The sequence below is a fragment of the Lissotriton helveticus genome, chromosome 7 (assembly GCF_964261635.1).
Source record: "Lissotriton helveticus chromosome 7, aLisHel1.1, whole genome shotgun sequence".
In the NCBI taxonomy this organism is placed as follows: Eukaryota; Metazoa; Chordata; class Amphibia; order Caudata; family Salamandridae; genus Lissotriton; species Lissotriton helveticus.
The window spans coordinates 258,368,481-258,387,757 of NC_136068.1; the positions used below are offsets into that span (position 1 = coordinate 258,368,481).

General features: G+C 49.9%; 1 protein-coding gene across 3 annotated transcripts in view; it reads left to right on the plus strand.

Moving 5' to 3' along the window:
- The first annotated feature begins 1,452 nt into the window (after positions 1–1,452).
- The window catches only part of BCAS4 (breast carcinoma amplified sequence 4), a 413,107-nt gene continuing 395,282 nt past the window's right edge, over positions 1,453–19,277 (plus strand). Inside the window, exon 1 of one of the 3 annotated variants that reach the window (XM_078652044.1) lies at positions 1,453–3,883. In XM_078652044.1, the coding sequence (XP_078508170.1) occupies positions 1,844–3,883 (2,040 nt within the window). In that variant the 5' untranslated portion in view covers positions 1,453–1,843. The remainder of the gene's footprint in view (positions 3,884–19,277) is intronic. The other 2 variants (XM_078652042.1, XM_078652043.1) reach the window with 2 other exon arrangements.

Here is a 19,277-nt window from a genome sequence, read left to right on the forward strand (position 1 = left end):
ACTCCAGCGCCTTGAGAACCTCATGGGTGATTTGCCGTGCTTTATAAATCCTGATTGTCACTACTGTTTGGTGCAACGCAGCGCAGCAACCAAAGTTGCTGCAATGTGTTGCAGCAAGAGAACAGCGCCATATCTACTGTCTCACTTTGTAGGTCTGTTGTATCGTGCAAAAAGAACAACTGATGGACGGAATGCTGAAACAATGTAAAACATTCACCCCAGTACAGAGATCTGGGCCTAAATCCATTGTTTTTTTGCTCACCGTGCCATTCCAGTTTAGATCCAGCCATATGCAAATCCGTCTTGACCCTGCTTCCCATGTGAATTGTCCAGCCCGAACTGCCAAGCCATGTCCTCCCTGGACCAGAAACAAGCATCCTGGGACCAGTTTCAGAGTATCACCCCTCATCAGCCAGGCTAGCTTGAATCCAGTGGCACAGTGAGCATGGGACCCATGTCTGAGCATACCTGGCTCACTTAGGGCAACAAATGCAAAAAGAACAATTGATCGACAGAATGCTGAAACAATGTCAAACATTCACCCCCAGTGCAGATATCTGGGCCTAAATCCATCAAAAGAACGATGGATTATTGCCCAGATCTCTGACTGGGGATGAATGTTTGATTTGATCTGCATTCCGTCCATCATTTGTGTGTCTTATGTTGTATCGTGCAGCGCACATGCAAAGCTAGAAGTGTTTGGAGACTTAAAACTTGTTTCACTCTGATGCCTGCCTTGAGGCATGATTCTTTGTGCAAATCCCTGTTTAAAAATGTCAGTAGAAAGAAACTTGTGCCAAAGCCCATGGGTGGTTGCATGCGAATGCCCACATACCACTCATGGGACACCCCCTTGACACAAAGTATCTCATAGCGCTACTGTGACTTACTTTAGGCAACTTTCCAACACAAATCATCATTTGTACTGCAAGTATTTGCCCACTTAATCATTTGTGCAGGGTTTGAATCCCGTTCGTGAGGCAACCCCTGTGGAAAATGTTAGTACATTTTCACCAAAGTTTCGTTGTTGTTGAAATGTTGAAATTTGGCATCATATAGTCGTGCGTGTGGCAACTGCGGTTAGTATACAACGTTATGGAAAACGCTGCAACTGCAAAATGTGATAATTCCAGTGGCCCTGGGGATTCCGCACACATACATGGTATAAATTGTACCCTGAATATGCTTTCATAGTTTTTTATGATACTGTTGTGGTCTTGGGCCAATGTAGAACGCTCTGATGACCTAATTGGGTCAAAAATCCTCGAAATGTATAAATAAATTATAAATAACTGCAATGTCATTTTGACAACTCACGGGAGGGACATTCATTCGAAAAAAAGAGGGGGCGACACTGACGGTATTAGCCACTAGATGGTGGAGTTGCAAACGCTCTTCGATGCTGTGAGTTCAGCAGTGGTGTGTGGGACTTGTATTAGCTCTGATGCCCTCTGCGGGCGGCTGGAGGAGATAGGAAGTCATCGGTGGCCTGCGTTTCTCTCGGTTTGATTTTAGCTGCTCGGACCGTCAGAGCTGCTGCACAAAAGGGCGGAACCATGACACCCCGTTAGGCTGACTGAACCGCCCAGCAGACCACCTGCGCAGCGGAAGAACCCGAAGACGGAGGCAGCCGAGGCGGGAGGAAGGAAGGAAGCGCAGCCCCGGGGGTTTTATGTCATCTTTGGGCAGGAAATGACTGGCGGCGAGACCCGCTCTTGGCATCGCCTGGAGCTGAGCGAGCAGAGGGAGCGGTGCCCTGCTCCAGGGACTGTGCCAGGGGGCCACGGAGGAGCGGGCCCCTGAGGCAGAAGAAGCTGAGCCGGGTGCGCGTCAGCTGGGTGGTATGGGCGAGGTACAACCGCAGCTAGGGAGGGGAGAGGGGCATGGGGAAGAGGAGAGACTGTCCCTCCGCAAGGGGGCAGTGCGCCCTGTTTCTCTGGACGATGAGAAACTCCACGCGGAGGGGTGCAAGGGGCAAGAGGGGAAGACGGGGCAGCGGGACCGCTGGTCAGGAGAACAGGTGCAGCACGGCTCAAGGGTGGAGGGGCAGCTGCAACAGGAGGGAGTGGAACAGGTGCAGCACGGCTCAAGGGTGGCGGGGCAACAGGAGAGAGGAGAACAGGTGGAGCACGACTCAAGGGTGGAGAGGGAGCTGCAGCAGAAGGGAGTAGAACAGGTGCAGCACTGCTCAAGGGTAGAGGGGCAGTTGCAGCAGGAGGGAGGAGAACAGGTGCAGCACGACTCAAGGGATGCGGGGCAGCAGGAGGGAGGAGAACAGGTGCTGCAGGGCTCAAGGGTGGAGAGGGAGCTGCAGCAGAAGGGAGAAGAACAGGTGCAGCACTGCTCAAGGGTAGAGGGGCAGTTGCAGCAGGAGGGAGGAGAACAGGTGCAGCACGACTCAAGGGATGCGGGGCAGCAGGAGGGAGGAGAACAGGTGCTGCAGGGCTCAAGGGTGGAGAGGGAGCTGCAGCAGAAGGGAGAAGAACATGTGCAGCACTGCTCAAGGGTAGAGGGGCAGTTGCAGCAGGAGGGAGGAGAACAGGTGCTGCACGACTCAAGGGATGCAGGGCAGCAGGAGGGAGGAGAACAGGTGCACCACGACTCAAGGGATGCGGGGCAGCAGGAGGGAGGAGAACAGGTGCTGCAGGGCTCAAGGGTGGAGAGGGATCTGCAGCAGAAGGGAGAAGAACAGGTGCAGCACTGCTCAAGGGTAGAGGGGCAGTTGCAGCAGGAGGGAGGAGAACAGGTGCAGCACGACTCAAGGGTGGCGGGGCAACAGGAGGGAGGAGAACAGGTGCAGCACTGCTCAAGGGTGGAGGGGCAGTTGCAGCAGGAGGGAGGAGAACAGGTGCAGCACGACTCAAGGGATGCGGGGCAGCAGGAGGGAGAACAGGTGCTGCAGGGCTCAAGGGTGGAGAGGGAGCTGAAGCAGAAGGGAGTAGAACAGGTGCGTCACGACTCAAGGGGGGCGGGGCAGCTGCAGCAGGAGGGCGTAGAACAGGTGCAGATCAACTCAAGGGTGGCGGGGCAGCAGGAGGGAGGAGAACAGGTGCAGCAGGGCTCAAGGGTGGAGGGGCAATTGCGGCAGGGTACTGGAGAACAGGTGCAGCACGGGTCAAGGGTGAAAAGGCAGGCGCAGCAGGGGGGAGGAGAACAGGTGGAAAACGGCTCAAGGGCAGAAGGGAAAGTGCAGAAGGAGGAAGAACGGGTGCTGCAGGATTCAAGGGTGGAGGAGCAGCTGCAGCAGGGTACTGGAGAACAGGTGCTGCGGGGTTCAAGGGTGGAGGAGCAGCTGCAGCATGGTACTGGAGAACAGGTGCTGCAGGGCTTAGAGATGGAAGGGCAGCTGCAGCAGGAGGGAGGAGAACATGTGCTGCAGGGCTCAAGGGTGGAAGTACAGGTGCAGCAGGAAGGGGGAGAACAGGTGCTGCAGGGTTCAAGGGTGGAGAGGGCGCTGCAGCATGGTACTGTCATGCAGCAGGGCTCATGGGTGAAAGGGCAGGCGCAGCAGGAGGGCGTGGTACAGGCGCCGCAGGGCTTAGAGACGAAGAGGCTCTCGCACCCGGAGTCGGGGGTGGAGGGGCGAGTGCCGCAGAACGAATATCTCGGAACACTCGGGTTAGGAGAGCAGAGGTATCCGAGCAGAGAGGAGGGGGATGAAAAGGAGCCCGGAGTGGAGGGACAGCTGTATGCTGCGATAAAAGAGGCGCTAGAGCAGGAAGCGCTGAAGAGACCGCAGAGCACCCATGGGACAGACGAAGAACGGCAAGGAAACCCCCTGTACTGGGTCAAGGAGCAGGATGACACCCTGCGGGAGCTGACGGGCTCGAGCAATGAATCCAGTCACGTGACCTACTTGCTGACGAGTGACAACATCCCAGAGGTAAGGATGAGGTCAGTGGGTACCACACCGCCTAACGCTCAAGGCCCAGCCCGGAGGGAGGAGGGGATTGCTGCTTTTCAGAAAGGTGCATCAGTGAGCTAAACGCTCGTCGCTGATGTCTGCTGTAATCAGTTGTTACCGAGTTCGACTCCAATAAAACCAGTCTATCCTTCCGCGGCAACAGTGCTGTTAAACTGAGTAGTAATTCGAAGACCTGTTACTAATAGCGCATGGAATAATCAAACATGTAATATGTTGCCCTGCAGTGAAAAAAAACAGTTTATAATGAAATAATTGGGGCAGGGGCGCTGCGTAACTAATGGCCACTTTGTTCAGGACAGGTAAAGCTGAGTTGCAAATGGGCAAGAGCAGTGAAGTACGCATGCCCAGATGCTAAGGGGAGATCATTCAGATTGGGGAGATCAAAACGATGGTACACCTGAATAGAAGGGATGCCTTTAATTGTTTTATTCTTTCGGATTTTGTTTCTTCGTAGTCTTGAGAAGAGGTCTTTGTTAGTTACAGGTTCATTCGCAATAACAAACTGTTCTTTGTTTTGAAACCGGGAGTACCACATTGTGAGCTCATTATGAAATTACAACATAACATACGTTGCTGCATCTACCAGTGTGACTTATATAATACACTTCATATCAACAGCCTAGTCTAATTTATCTAGCCCTGTAAAATAATGTTATAATGCATGGAGTTTTCCTTTTTTTTTAAATTGCGTATAGATTATTTTTGGATATGTCAATATATTAGAGAAGCACACTATTGTTTATTTTTATGCTAAATAAAATGTTTTGTATGTTTGTAATATATTTCATTTAAAATATTTTAAAAGAAAATAGTAAAGTCTTTACATCAAAACGTTACTGCTCCATAGCTCTCTATAGTAAAAGATATAATAATTTCGCCACAGGTTACTGGTTATCCTGTGCCCAGTGGACAGCAGGTCCTGCTGGTATTGAAGCATGTGAACTTTAGGCCACAAACTGACTTCCTAACATTTATGCTTGAGATCTTATACGTAGACTTTTATATCCTATATTTTAAACTTCACCTTTTTAGAAAGCTGTATTTATTTGATTGTTTGTTTACTTTAGATGATAGCACGCATGTTTTGACAATGATGTATTGTACTTTTATGATCTTCTGACCAAAGTAAAGTAAAGAACTTCTCTAACTGATGCTTAAACCATGGAACTATTTTAGCAGTGCCAAAATGATGTGATACTTATCTGCCTGTTTCCCCTATGCGTAGCATAGTGACCCAGGCTTCTGCGTGGATATGGCCTGCGTGATTGAAGCATTCTTTGGGCCTGGTTCACAAAGATAAACTTACACTTTTGTGTAAGTTTACACTTGCTGTAGTAACTTTTCTACTGTTTTGGTATTCACAAACTAAGAGTGTAATTTTACTACTAGTAACTTTATGAGTGTCATTTTACTTCTAGTATAATTACTAGTAGTATAATTACACACGTAGTGTGTGAATACCAAAACAGTAGAAACATTAGGTAAACTTGCACCATTGTGCAATTTTACACTTGCTGTAGAAACTTTACTTGTATATAGGTATTGGTATTTTAGAGAGTGCTCTTTATTGACGGTGGTGGGCAGAAGAGTTGGATCTTTGGAATTTAGATACTCGTACTGATTGATTGAGGCTATTGATAGTCACTTTTTTTTCACTGGATGTACATGCATAAATTTGTTGTTAGAAATTTGGTTCCTGGTTGGATGGGTGATAAGCCCCGGTCAAGCAGTAACCACAAACCTAGTTAGGTTCAGAACAAGCAAACCCTAAATTAACCTGTGCTCACCCACTGGTAGCTCGGCACAGAGCAGATAGGCTTAACTTTAGGGGCAATGTGTAAAGTATTTGTGCAACACTTCAAACAATAAACAGTGAAAACACCCCAAAAAAAAATTTCCATACCAAGTTGGAAACATATAGCTTACTTTTTATAAATAAATCAAGACCAAAATGACAAAAATCCAATAAATAGAACCAGAGTTATGAATTTTTAAAGAATACACTGTAAAACAGCACTTAGAAGTATAATGTGCCAATCGGGGATATCTGGTTGTACTGGACCGGGTCAAATCCAAGAGTTCAGGTCAACAGCAATGGAGCGCGGGTCAGATACAGTCCCAGATTAGCCCTGCTGAAGTTTTACATTGTCAAGGTTTGTTCCAAGAGTCCAGTTCCTGGGGTAGAAGTTCGCTGGAAGCAAGGAGAACATCGCAGGCAATGGTCAGCAGGGTCCAAAGAGCATGCCGGGCTTCGCAGATGGATAGGCTGGGGCCTCATGGTGATGATCCACACTGGTGGACGATGCTTGCTGTGCGAAGAGACACATTTATGGTGGCTCGTGCTAATTCTCTGTGCGAGCCGCACAGTTCCAGAGTGAACAGGCTAATTTGTGTTTGCGAAGAGCCCAAAAGCTTGACTTTTGGAGCTTAAAAAACATTTTCACAGGTCTAAGACCTGAGCGGCACTACTTGGGTGTCAGGAGCTCATTGAAGAAAGGGCTGGGAGCTGTGGGGAGTCTGTTATGTACCTGAGGCTCAGATCAGGAGGCCAGTAGACTAGCCATTGAGTCCCTGTGGGGTCCTGGGTTCAAGATGGGTTCCAGGTCTAGTTCTTCCTGTCCAGGCAAGAGAGTAGCAGACAGCAGTTCTGCACAGCAAGGCAGCAGCTCCTTCAGAGTGGCAGTTCAGCAACACTCCAGTCCTTCTTCCTGTCAGAGTATCCACAGGTCTTGAGGTGTACTGAATTGGTGGTGTCAGAGGTCCAGTAAATATACCCATGAGGCACAGGGTCAGGACTGATTTGCATATGGCTGGGTCTGAACTGGGATGGCAAAGTGAGCTAAAGATCGATGATGTATTCAACCCAGATCTGTGACTGGGGTGAGTGTCTGAAAAGTTTCAGTGCTCTGTCCATCATCTCCTAGTGCTTGCTTTGTTCGCTCTAAGTTGGCAGGGTATGCCCAGACGTGGGTCCCTTGTTCAAAGTACCACTGGATTCAAGCTAGCCTTGCTGATGAGGGGTGTTACCCCGAAACCAGTACCAGGAAGTTTGTTTCCAGTCCAGGGAAGACCTGGCTTGGCAGTTCGGTCTGGACTGTTCCCATGAGGCACAGGGTCAAGTCTGATTTGCATATTGCTGGGGCTGAACTGAGGGTGGCGAAGTGAGCCAAAGAACGATGATGGTTTCAACCCAGATCTGTGACTGGGGGTGAGTGTCTAAAAAGTTTCAGTGCTCTGTTCATCTTCTCCTTGCGTTTGCTTTGTTCGCTCTAAGTTGGCAGGGTATGCCCAGACGTGGGTTCCTTGCTCACTTTGTCACTGGATTCAAGCCAGCCTGTCTGATGAGGGGTGTTACACCGAAACTGGTCACAGGGTGCATGATTCCGGTCCAGGAAAGACCTGGCTTGGCAGTTCGGTCTGGACTGTTCCCATGAGGCACAGGGTCAAGACTGATTTACATATGGCTGGGTCTGAACTGGGGAGGCGAAGTAAGCTAAAGAACGATGATGGATTGAACCCAGATCTGTGACTCTGGGTGAGTGTCTGAAAAGTTTCAGTGTTCCGTCCATCATCTCCTTGTGTTTGCTAAATCTTAGGCCCTCCACCCATGCCTACCTACCACCCCACCAATATCATGGTATCTCCACCCCATCCTACACCCTGGTACTTCTTCTGAGGGAAAGTACCTCTGGAAGACTAACATAACAGCTTGCCAGTAATGGGTTAAAGCCTTAGTCAGCGTCCAGAAACAATCCCTTCTCCATCCGCACCCTGCTAACTTATAAGTGAACAATGTGTTGCATCATGACCTAAAACCTGCATTGAGTTTGATGGGGGCCTTTCTTTTTAAACTCCCAATGCGAGTGGAAGGTCAATGTCTCTTTCAGGCTCCCGCATTTCTGTAGCTAAAGTTTGCTACCTGGGCTGTAAGAATCAGCTGAAAATAATAATTTTGGTGTTGGAAAGGATCTGTTGGCAACGGAACATCAGACAACATGTTCAATAGGCTAATATACATTTGAAGACTGACTACAAAAATTGAAAGAAGCTCTTTGGCGGCATGTCTGGCTGACCTCTGGGAATGGATAACTGAGGCTTAACCCACCTTTGGTTAACCATTATGTGTGCACGAGGTGTGCACAAGATAGGGCTTAGTTTGTAATAAATTAATGCAGGGGACCCAAGTTTTCCTAAGAGCCCGACGCTGTGCTGCCGAATATTGGGATTGTGAATGCCCGGGTACCTAAACACCAAGGCTACGTAGACTTCACTCCACCTCATGCCCTGTAATCCCTGTCTCTTTAGCTCACTCTATCTAGCAGGTTATTTTGTATCCCTGTTTTCTCTATTGGTGACTGTTTTCCTTATCTTTCCGTTCTTCTTTCTTGCTTCCTTTTCTCCCTTCCTCCCTCTTGCTCTGGATCAAAATGTGATGATGAAATATAGGAAAAACCAAAGGTGATGATGGACGGAGCGTTGACAATACAAACACTCACCACCAGTCAACCGATCTGGGTTTAATCCATCACAGTTCTTTAGCTCACTCCGCCTCCCCAGTTCAGACATGGCCATATGCAAATCAGTCTGACCCTGTGCCTCATGGGAACAGTCCAGCCCGAACTGCCAAGCCATGTCTTCCCTGGACCGGAATCAAGCTTCCCAGGACCGGTTTCTGGCATTACAGCCGTCTTCAGCCGGGCTTGCTTGACTCCAGTGGCAAAGTGAGCAAGGGACTCACGTCTGAGCATACCCTGCCAACTTAGGGCGAACAAAGAAAAACCAAAGGTGATGATGGACGGAGCATTGACAATACAAACTCTCACCCCCAGTCAACTGATCTGGGTTTAATCCATCACCGTTCTTTAGCTCACTCCGCCACCCCAGTTCAGACATGGCCATATGCAAATCAGTCTGACCCTGTGCCTCATGGGAACTGTCCAGCCCGAACTGCCAAGCCATGTCTTCCCTGGACCGGAATCAAGCTTCCCAGGACCGGTTTCTGGCATTACAGCCGTCTTCAGCCGGGCTTGCTTGACTCCAGTGGCAAAGTGAGCAAGGGACTCACGTCTGAGCATACCCTGCCAACTTAGGGCGAACAAAGAAAAACCAAAGGTGATGATGGACGGAGCGTTGACAATACAAACACTCACCCCCAGTCAACTGATCTGGGTTTAATCCATCACCGTTCTTTAGCTCACTCCGCCACCCCAGTTCAGACATGGCCATATGCAAATCAGTCTGACCCTGTGCCTCATGGGAACTGTCCAGCCCGAACTGCCAAGCCATGTCTTCCCTGGACCGGAATCAAGCTTCCCAGGACCGGTTTCTGGCATTACAGCCGTCTTCAGCCGGGCTTGCTTGACTCCAGTGGCAAAGTGAGCAAGGGACTCACGCCTGAGCATACCCTGCCAACTTAGGGCGAACAAAGAAAAAACAGTTTGGGCTGGACTGTTCCCATGAGGCACAGGGTCAGACTGATTTGCATATGGCCATGTCTGAACTGGGGGTGGCGGATTGAGCTAAAGAACGGTGATGGATTAAACCCAGATCAGTTGACTGGGGGTGAGTGTTTGTATTGTCAGCGCTCCGTCCATCACCACCTTTGGTTTTTCGATGAAATATAGGTCCAGGTCACCAAGAATGAGTGCTGGTGCCCACTATCAGGGTCGGACTGGCCTGTAGGGCAATTAGACAGTGCCCGATTGGCTTTCCTGACATGTCATTGTGTGGGCCACTTTTTTGTAGTTTGTAGGCGTGTTGTATGTCTAGGTGGGCCTGTTTTTACTGTTGAATTCCCTGATGTTACCACATACATTGCCTGTAGCGAGCACACATGCATGCAGTCTCCCATACCTTGCAAAATGTGCATACAGTGTGTCTTTACACGTTCAAAACTGGCCTGGTTTGCAAATGTGGGACTCTGTTTTTTAGATATCTTGTTCGCTATGGGGGGCACTTTCATTTTGGTGCCCAGGCCTGTTTTATATCCCCAGTCCGAACCTGCCTACCACCTGTAACCAGTGGGGAAAATTAAGCATTCGCACCAGGTATTCAGCATGTGTGTGCTTCAAACAAGAATAAATACTGGCAGAAATGAAGCTCTCCCATTCACCTTGGGTATGATTACAACTTTTTCAAGTCTGTTGTTGATACACGATGCAAAGGAGCTCGTTGACACTCAAACAGCTTCAAGGATATTTCTGAGGGATGTTTTGAGGTCCCGCAATTAACGCTTTGTTATTTAAACCTTTCAATAGTAAGCCCCAAAAAAAAAACAAAAAACTGGATGCAAAATTCTTTAATACTTATTTCTTTATATATGTATATATTTATGTATTTATTCAGGAGTTTCATAAGGCACTGCATTTAAAGTTTTCACTTACTCATTAGCATAAAAGGCTATGTACAGAGTCGCAAGAGATGACTGAGTGGTGTAACCATCAAAACAGTTGGGCGTCTGCTCACCTAAGGGAGCATGAAATACATTACACATGCATCTGCGGAAGTATGGATCATGACACACATGCATCTGATGGAGCATGTATACCAGTACACATGCATCTGAGTGATGAAGCCCCGCTCACCCGAAGATGGCATGCTTCATCATTGGGTTCCCTCCTCACAGCCGGCCTGCGAGGTACCAAGGGCCCGTCGTGGATGAAGCTCTCTACAGATACCACACCACTAACCACACATATATACACACATTATATCTGTGAAATTTTTTGTCCACTCTTGTTATTTCTAGTACTTAACCAGACGTACTTTTTTGTGAGTTTGATTATAGAGAGGGAGTAGTATGTGGTTCGGGCTCTCCCGCTGGATCCCCTGTGTGATTGTAATAACAGCACATATGCCTCTGAGGGCGCATAGATGCCAGCACACATGAATCCGAGGGAGTATAGATTAAGCAGCTATTCACCTAAGTATGGATGATGGCACACATATACCTGAGTGAGAATGGGAAACATCCTTTACAACGCAACTTTTACCACGCAGTGCTATTACAACGCAGGTTTTACAACGAAAACCATTACAACGCATTGCGCTGGGGGGCGCTCTAGGATAGGGAATAGATTTAATTTACTATCCAACACCTTCCCTAGTGTCCACGGGGACTGGAGTTGGAATAGTAAATTAAACTATTCACTATCCAGCACCCCAAAGCGCTATGCGTTGTAATGGTATGCGTAGTAAAACCTGCGTTGTAACAGCATGCGTGGTAAAAGCATGTGTTGTAACGTCATACATCCAGTGAGAATGGATACCCACTTCTATGCATCAGAGGAAGCATGGATAACAGCACACATGGATCTGAGAGGGCACAGCTACCAGCACACATGCATCTGAGGGAGTATGGAGACCCACTTACATGCTTCTGAAGGAGCGTGAATAACAGGGGAGAGGATGTGGCCTTACGGCTAGGGTGGTCGAACCGGATTCGAGTCTCAGCAACGACGCTCAACATCCTGTGATTGTTGACAAATCACTTAGTCTCCCTGTGCCTAACAACAATGAATGTGTCCCTCTGTAACGAAACTGGTGCTCATGTAAAGTGCTATACCTGATGTCTTCGAGTCGAGTTTGCGCTACATAAAGCTCTAAAAAAAAATAAAAAATAAAGCACAAATGCACCTGAGGGAGCATAGATACCAGGACACATGCGTCTGAGGGAGTTTAGATTAAGCATCTATTCACCTGAGGGAGCATGGATGACAACACACATATATACAAGGAATAATGTATACCCGCATCTATGCATCAGAGGGAGCATGGATACCAGCACACATGTGTCTGAGGGAGTTTAGATTAAGCATCTATTCACCTGAGGGAGCATGGATGACAGCACAAATATATACAAGGAATAATGTATACCTGCATCTATGCATCAGTGGGATCATGGATACCAGCACACATGTGTCTGAGGGAGTTTAGATTAAGCATCTATTCACCTGAGGGAGCATGGATGACAGCACAAATATATACAAGGAATAATGTATACCCGCATCTATGCATCAGTGGGAGCATGGATAACAGCACACATGCACCTGAGAGGGCAGGGCAACCAGCACACATGCATCTCAGGGTGCATGGCTACCAGCATTAAGCATCTGAGGGAGCTTGGACACCTACATACACGCTTCTGAAGGAGCGTTAATAACTGAGGAAGCATAGATACCAGCACACATGCATCTGAGGGAGCATAGATAGCAGCATACATGCATGTCAGGGAACATGGATTCCAGCACACTTGCAACCGAGTGAGCATGTATACCAGCAGACATGTATGTGAGGGAGAATGCACACTATCACTCTCTGCAGATTGATGCACCAGTGGCACTAAAACATGCTTTCTGTGTGCGTACATTGCTCTTCTATCTTGCAAACATATTTGTAACACATGGGACTGTTCAGATAACAGCAAAGAGGAAGGGAGTTTCACAAAGAGCTGCAGCACACCCTATTGATAGCTCTCATCATCGTTACTGAACTGGAACAACCATGGGTTTGGCCCTTAGCCCCAGATCTCTGTGAGCAGTCAGAAACGTTCAGAGCACACGCCAGTCACAATGCTGCACACGTGCTTGCAAACAATTACCAGGGTACACACAAAGACGGTACTGAATCTGCATGTTCCCATGTTCTTATGTTTTTATGTCCTTATGCTCTTTCTACTCATGCGGTGCCCCACTGGTCTGCCGTTGGCACCACTGACTCTGTGATTTGCTCCCGTGGGTGACGGGGGTGGCTGCAATACATTGTTTGCACTCAACTCCCTGGGCCGGGCGCAGACCTGGGAGTATTTAATAAAGGGTGAAGTCAGTGCACGAGGCTGAGGGCACGAACAGAGCACACGAGTAGCCTTATTGCAGCTCTGTTAGCAGTTAGGCCTCCCCAGTCCACGCACCTTAGAAGTTGGTTGTAGCTCTGACTGCATGCCCTAGGAATTACCCCTACTTCTCCACCAGGCACAGAGTACCTCCTGGTGGCGGGGTAAAACATTGGCGACGAGGGCGGGATTGGACTCCGTGAGCGACCTAGTGGCCTGTGCGTGGGCTGGCCTTGTCGGTGGTCGAGCGGCTGGAGCTCGCTTGGAGCGGAAGTGGTGGTGGACACCCGGAGGTCGGCAGGGGCCCCGGATCACACAGAAAAGTGTTGATTGATATGTAGTATGCGAGATTGTGGAAGCTGGCCAGCACCTGTACTGGGGTTGATCGAGCATTCGAGACCAGGGCCCAGCTGATTGTGGGGTGTAAGTCCTCAGAACTGCGTCACCTAATTCTTAGCCAGCCAGGAATCACGTTGGAGGAGATACTCATTCTAGGGAGATCGCATGAGCAGGCGAAATAGAGATGGCACTAGCGAAGAAATCAGCCGGCGTTTCCAACTCCCATCAAAGAGGAAAGGGTCGAGGCGCTCAAGAAAACGTATGGCCGAGGGGCCGGGACCGGTGCCAAGCAAGAAGACCGGCGCCAGAGGCGAGAATGCCGGAACTGTGGCATGGGGGAGCATGCTCAAAGAGTATACCCAGCACAAGGGAGACAGTGCCTTAAATGCAACAAGTACGGACACTTCGCAAAGGTGAGCCAGAGTGGTGGGCAACAAGGCGGAAGCAGGCCCCGAGGGCAGAGGCTCACGAAGGCGGCCAAGACGTTGCAGGAGGAAGAAGACGTGGATAGCAGGGGCAACAATCGCCAGCCACCGAGGAGGAGGAGGAAAACGTCCTCGTAATCTCACACATCAGGGGGGTGAACACAACCAAGAGGCCACTGCCTACCTGCCAAGTGTGGATAGGGGAGTCTTGTATACAGGCACTGATTGACACAGGGGTATCTGTCAATATACTAGATGCTGATCAGTATAGGAGTCTCAGCCCAAGGCCCCAACTGATGCCGACGGAGGCAAAAATTCTCACGTATGGAGGGACCACTCTGATTCCACTACAGGGGGTCATCGATGCCAAAGTGAAGTACAAGGACAGAGTAACTGCAACCCGGTTCTATATCACCTGTGATCAAGCAGGCTCATTGCTAAGCTGCCACACGGCCGAAGATCTAGGATTGGTGATGTTCGCAAAAGATATACATCAATCACAGGCGGACCGAATTCTTGAAGAGTTCCCTCAGCTGTTTTGGGGACTGGGGTGCATGAAAGGAGTAGAGGTCAAGCTGCACATTGACGAGTCTGTCCAGCCAGTCGGGCTTTGCCACCGAAGGGTACCCTTTCATCTAAGACCATTGGTGGAGGCGTAGCTGGACAGTCTGGAACGAGAGGGAGTCATTGAAAAGGTGATGGGCCCCACGCCGTGGATGTTCCCCCTGCTCATAGTACCCAAGCCAAAGCAACCCAGGGCCATCCGGCTGTGTGTGGACATCAGGCTACAGAACAAGGCAATCCACCAGGAAAGGCACATCACCCCAACCATTGATGAGATTGTAACAGATTTGAATGGCTCACAGTGGTTCTCGAAAGTGGACTTAAACTCTGGGAACCATCAACGGAGGCTGGCGGAAGAAAGTTGGAACATCACGACGTTCTCCACCCATGTGGGGTTATGCTGCTTCAAAAGACTGAGCTTTGGGGTGACCTCGGCAGCAGAGGTGTTTCAAGAGGCCGTGCGGGAATCGCTATCTGGCCTAATGGGAGTCATCAATGTCAGCGATGACATCCTCATCTTCTCGAAGTCGTTAGAGGAACACCATGTGAGGTTGAGGGCTACTCTACAGCGATTGGTGGAACAAGGTCTAACCCTTCATAAAACTAAGTGCCAATTCAATTCCACAGAGGTCGAGTTCTTTGGGTATCGATTCTCCACCAGAGGGCTGCAGGTGGACCCGGCCAAGGTGGAGGCTATGAGAACAGCGGCAATTCCTCACACACCATCCAAAGTGCTGAGCTTCCTGGGGATGGCCAACTACTGTGGCTGATTCAATCCGAGGTTAGCCACCATCTCGGAAACCTTACGGCAGCTCACCAAAAAGGACACCAGGTGGCAGTGGACAGACAAGGAGGCCCAAACATTTGCCAACGTCTAGAAAGCCATGCTAAAAGTGGCAACAGTAGCATACTTTCGTCCGGGGAGTGGCTAAGGAGCTGATAGTGGATGCTAGCCTGGTGGGACTGGGAACCGTACTTCTGCAGAGGTCTGACCAGGATCAGTGGGTGCCTATTGAATATGCCCACCGGGCGCTCACTATGGTGGAAACCCGATATGCGCAGATTGAGAGGGAAGCTCTGGCCATCCGTTGGGCATGTCAACACTTTCACATCTACTTGTGTGGACACAATTTCACAGTAGTGACAGACCACAAGCCACTGGTACCCCTCTTTGCGGGAATGGCGCGGAACGGGCCCCCGCGAATCGAGAGGTGGGCTGTCCAGATCCAGCAGTACCGGTTTGAGGTGGTATACCGTCCTGGAGCGAGTAACCCGGCCGACTATCTGTCACAACACCCTCTGGCTCCTAGTGGGGTCCATGGACCAGAAGTGGACGATGTTTCATGAGGCAACTACTGGATGAAGCACGCTCCCAGGCCTTGCTGCTTGAAGACATCAGGAAGGCGTCGCTGGAAGAGAAGTGTTTGCAGGCCATTGCCCGCACGATACATGATCACCAGTGGAATTGGTTCCTCAGCGGAAATGACCGAAGGTTTGGCGAGGACAAGAAATACTGGGAGAGCATGTGGAGGTACCGAGGAGAACTGAGCATGGGGGGACATAGTAATCCTGCGGGGCTCGAGGATAGTAATACCTGCAACCCTCCGTGATTGCACGAATAACTTGGCACACCAGGGAATAGAGAAGACCAAGGCCCGTCTGTGAACGAAAGTATAGTTCCCTGGGGTGTACAGGCTTGTGGAAGACAAAATAAGGAGGTGCCATGCGTGCCTAATAACAGGAGCTGATCCCCCGGAAGCACAAATCATCACCGAAGGTCCCAGCATGTGACCTTGGGAGCGTGTGAGCTTGGACTTTGGGAGTTTCCCGGATGGCAGGCAAATGGCGGTGTGGTGGACAGCCATTCGAAGTTCCCAATAGTGGAGTTGGTATTGTCAACTGCCTTTGGACACCTTCAGCCGGCACGGGAGATGACCTTTGGCCTGCTGGGATTGCTGGTGGAACTCCGAACGGACAATGGACCACCGTTCCAGGGGCAAGAATTTCACGAGTTCCTCAAGCAGCATGGCATAAGGCATCGGAAAATAATGCCTCAGTGGCCGCAGGCTAATGGCTATGTAGAGCGCTTTATGAGGACATTAAATAAAGCCTTGTGGATGGGAGTGGCTAGGGCGTCAATTTGGAAACCTGTTTACACCAGTTTTTGAGGGCCTACCGCCAAACGCCTCATTGCACGACCAAATGTGAGTCCCAAGATCTCCTGCTGAAAAGAGCTGTGCGTGACGGCATACCTAGCAGTGAAGTATGGACCCCTGCAGTTGTGGATGTGGAGGAGTCCAAGGCCCACCGACAAAGAAACAATGACCGGGCCAGCAAGAAAAGAGGAGCCAGGCTGGCTGACATCCGCGTAGGAGACTATGTGGTGGGAAAAGACCAACACCCATGGTCCAAGTTTCATACACCATTTGAGCCTGATCCGTGGAAGGTGGTGCGAATCCTGGGAACTCTGGTAGTGGCCAAGAAAGGGAACCAACGCATAGCCCGAAACATGTTGTGGTTTAAGAAGATTCCAAGACTTAGCAAGACCACCACGGAGCCAGAAGTGGAAGTGTGGGAAGAGGAAGAAACAGAAGCGGCTGGGGAAGGGAGTCAGACAGCGAGGGCGACCCCGGAAAGACCGAGTGGGGTTGGCCGAGCAAAGTAGGCCTGCCCCCAGTCACTGCAGTAACCAACCGGGTGACGAGAATGGAGAAGACCGGAGCAGACACCATCGCTACGAGTTACGTAACAACCCGGTGCTGAGCACCCGGCTGCGGGACTTTGTTCATTAAGGTCTCTCGTAGGAAGACTGACCAGGGGTGGTTCCGGATAACAGGTACCCGTGCGGTTCTCCGGAAGTTGGGAGACTGATTGGCAGTTTGTTGTTCGGATATTGTTATTTCAAATTCCTAGGCTGGATGGGATGTGGTGAGCCACCGGGTCACTGCAATACATTTTTTGCACTCAACTCCCTGGGCCGGGCGTGGCCCTGGGAGTATTAAATGAAGGGTGATGTCAATGCACGAGGCTGACGGCACAAACAGAGCACACAAGTAGATGTTCCTTATTGCAGCTCTGCTGTTAGCAGTTAGGCCTTCCCAGTCCACGCACCTTAGAAGTTGGTTGTAGCTCTGACCGCATGCCCTAGGGATTACCCCTACCTCTCCACCAGACAAAGGAGGAAGTGGTGGATTTTCCTGTACGAGGACTTCCGAGGGGCGGAACGCACAGGGTCCCTCAGTCCCATCTCTCACAAAGCCCTGATCGCGGTCCTCCCCAGGCCCGGTAAGGACCCCTCCTTTGTGGTAGCTATAGACTCATTTCCTTACTTAACAGAGACATTAAGATATTGTCTGGAATTCTGGTGGCTCGCCTAAGGGCAGTTATCCCTTCTCTGTTCCACCACACCCAAATGGGGTCCTTGAACCACCTTCGTACACTGGCCCATGCCTTGTGGATGGCCAGGGACCTGCCGGAGGACGTTCTAGCCCTCTCACTCGATGTGAGAAGACATTTGACAGAATTGAATGGAGATACCTCTTTGCTTCACTATGTAAATTCAGCCTTGGAGAGGATTTTATCTTCAAGGCCCAGTGGCTTTACAATTCTCCCTCAGACCCTTTCCTGGTCCATAGTGGAACACGTCAGGGGTGCCCGTTGTCGCTCCTACTTTTCCGCTTGGCTATGGAACCCCTGGCCACATCCCAGCAACAATCAAAACAGATGGTAGGTATCCCCACTCCTGGTGTACTGTAGATCTCAATGCGGATGCCATTCTGCTCACACTCTCTGCTCTATCCACTTTGCTCCCAGCCCTCCTGGATCTCATCTCCTCCTTTGTGGTACCTTCTGGTTACAATATCAACTGGGGAAAGAGCGAGGCCTGTCATCTTGCAGATGACCACGAGGGCAGCCATTGCTGGATACCCGTTCAAATGGAAGCCTTTGCGCCTTAAATACTAGGGGGATGTGCATTAAACAGGGTCTGGGCCGCATGGTGGCAGACAATGACCCACTGTAGAATGTGATAGACGTGACTAAGACAAGCGGTCCCAACTCAAGCTTTCGTTGTGGGGTAGGACGCAAGCAGTCACATTCTTGCTACTCCTGCAGTTCGCCTATGTCTTAGGAATGCTCCCATTGTTACTGCTCCTCAACTTCTGAGGTCATTGGACAGGGGCATTAAGACACTACATTGGAGGTAGGCGAGACCTCGCCTAGCCGTAGGCAAACTTACAGTCCACCGGTCCTGTGGTGGCATGGGACTACTGTCACATGCGCACTACTGTATGGCCTTGCACCTGGTGCAGCTTGTCTACATACACCCACAGGTTCAAGACCTACTACTGTGGGTAGCAATTCTGCGCAACATTTAGAACTGTCGGTGGGGGATGCATGTGCTGTATAAGTATGACACCTCCAAGCCTGGTCAGGTGAATCCCATGATTCAGGCTATGGCCAAGACATGGACACAAACCTATAGGCTCCTCTCGGTGGACGCCTGCCTTCATGATCAGACTGCCCTTTGAGGCAATCCCAGCATATGCATTGGAGAGAAGATGCTTAACCCGGGCCTCGGCGTGACGCAGTGATCTTTTCCCTACATCATGTACTTACCGAGGGGGCATTAAAAACCACCTCTGAGACACTCAAAGAGGAATTCCATTTACCACCCCATTAGCAGTGAAAATATATTCAGACATGCCACTGCCTCATAAAACCACTGGGTCCTCCTGTCCTCACCTGTGCTATCCTATCTTGATACATCGGGGCGCTTAAGAGGGGTGATGTCGGGTTTTTACCACCTGTTGATCCGGCATCTGTACTCACAGCCGCCATTGGCGTGCCTGCAGGTTAGGTGGCAGAATCTCTACCACAATCCCCTCCCACTTTCTCTTTCCCCCTCAATGTCCCATGCCTGCACACCCCTTTCGCCAGGGCCTTGCCTTTTTATACCTTATTTCCCTATATCTTGTTATTGGCCGAATGGCATCCAGGATATGGATCAAACATATGTGTTGTGCCATGGACATTATCCTTTTTTTAAATTTATTTTTTAAAAATATTTTTATTGCAGGAATCAATTATAATCACATAATAGTCGCCCGTTAGATGGTACATATCACAGTCGGCGGTAGTGGTAGAATATCTATACACGGCCATTTAGCCCACAACCCGGGGGTCGGGCGGCATT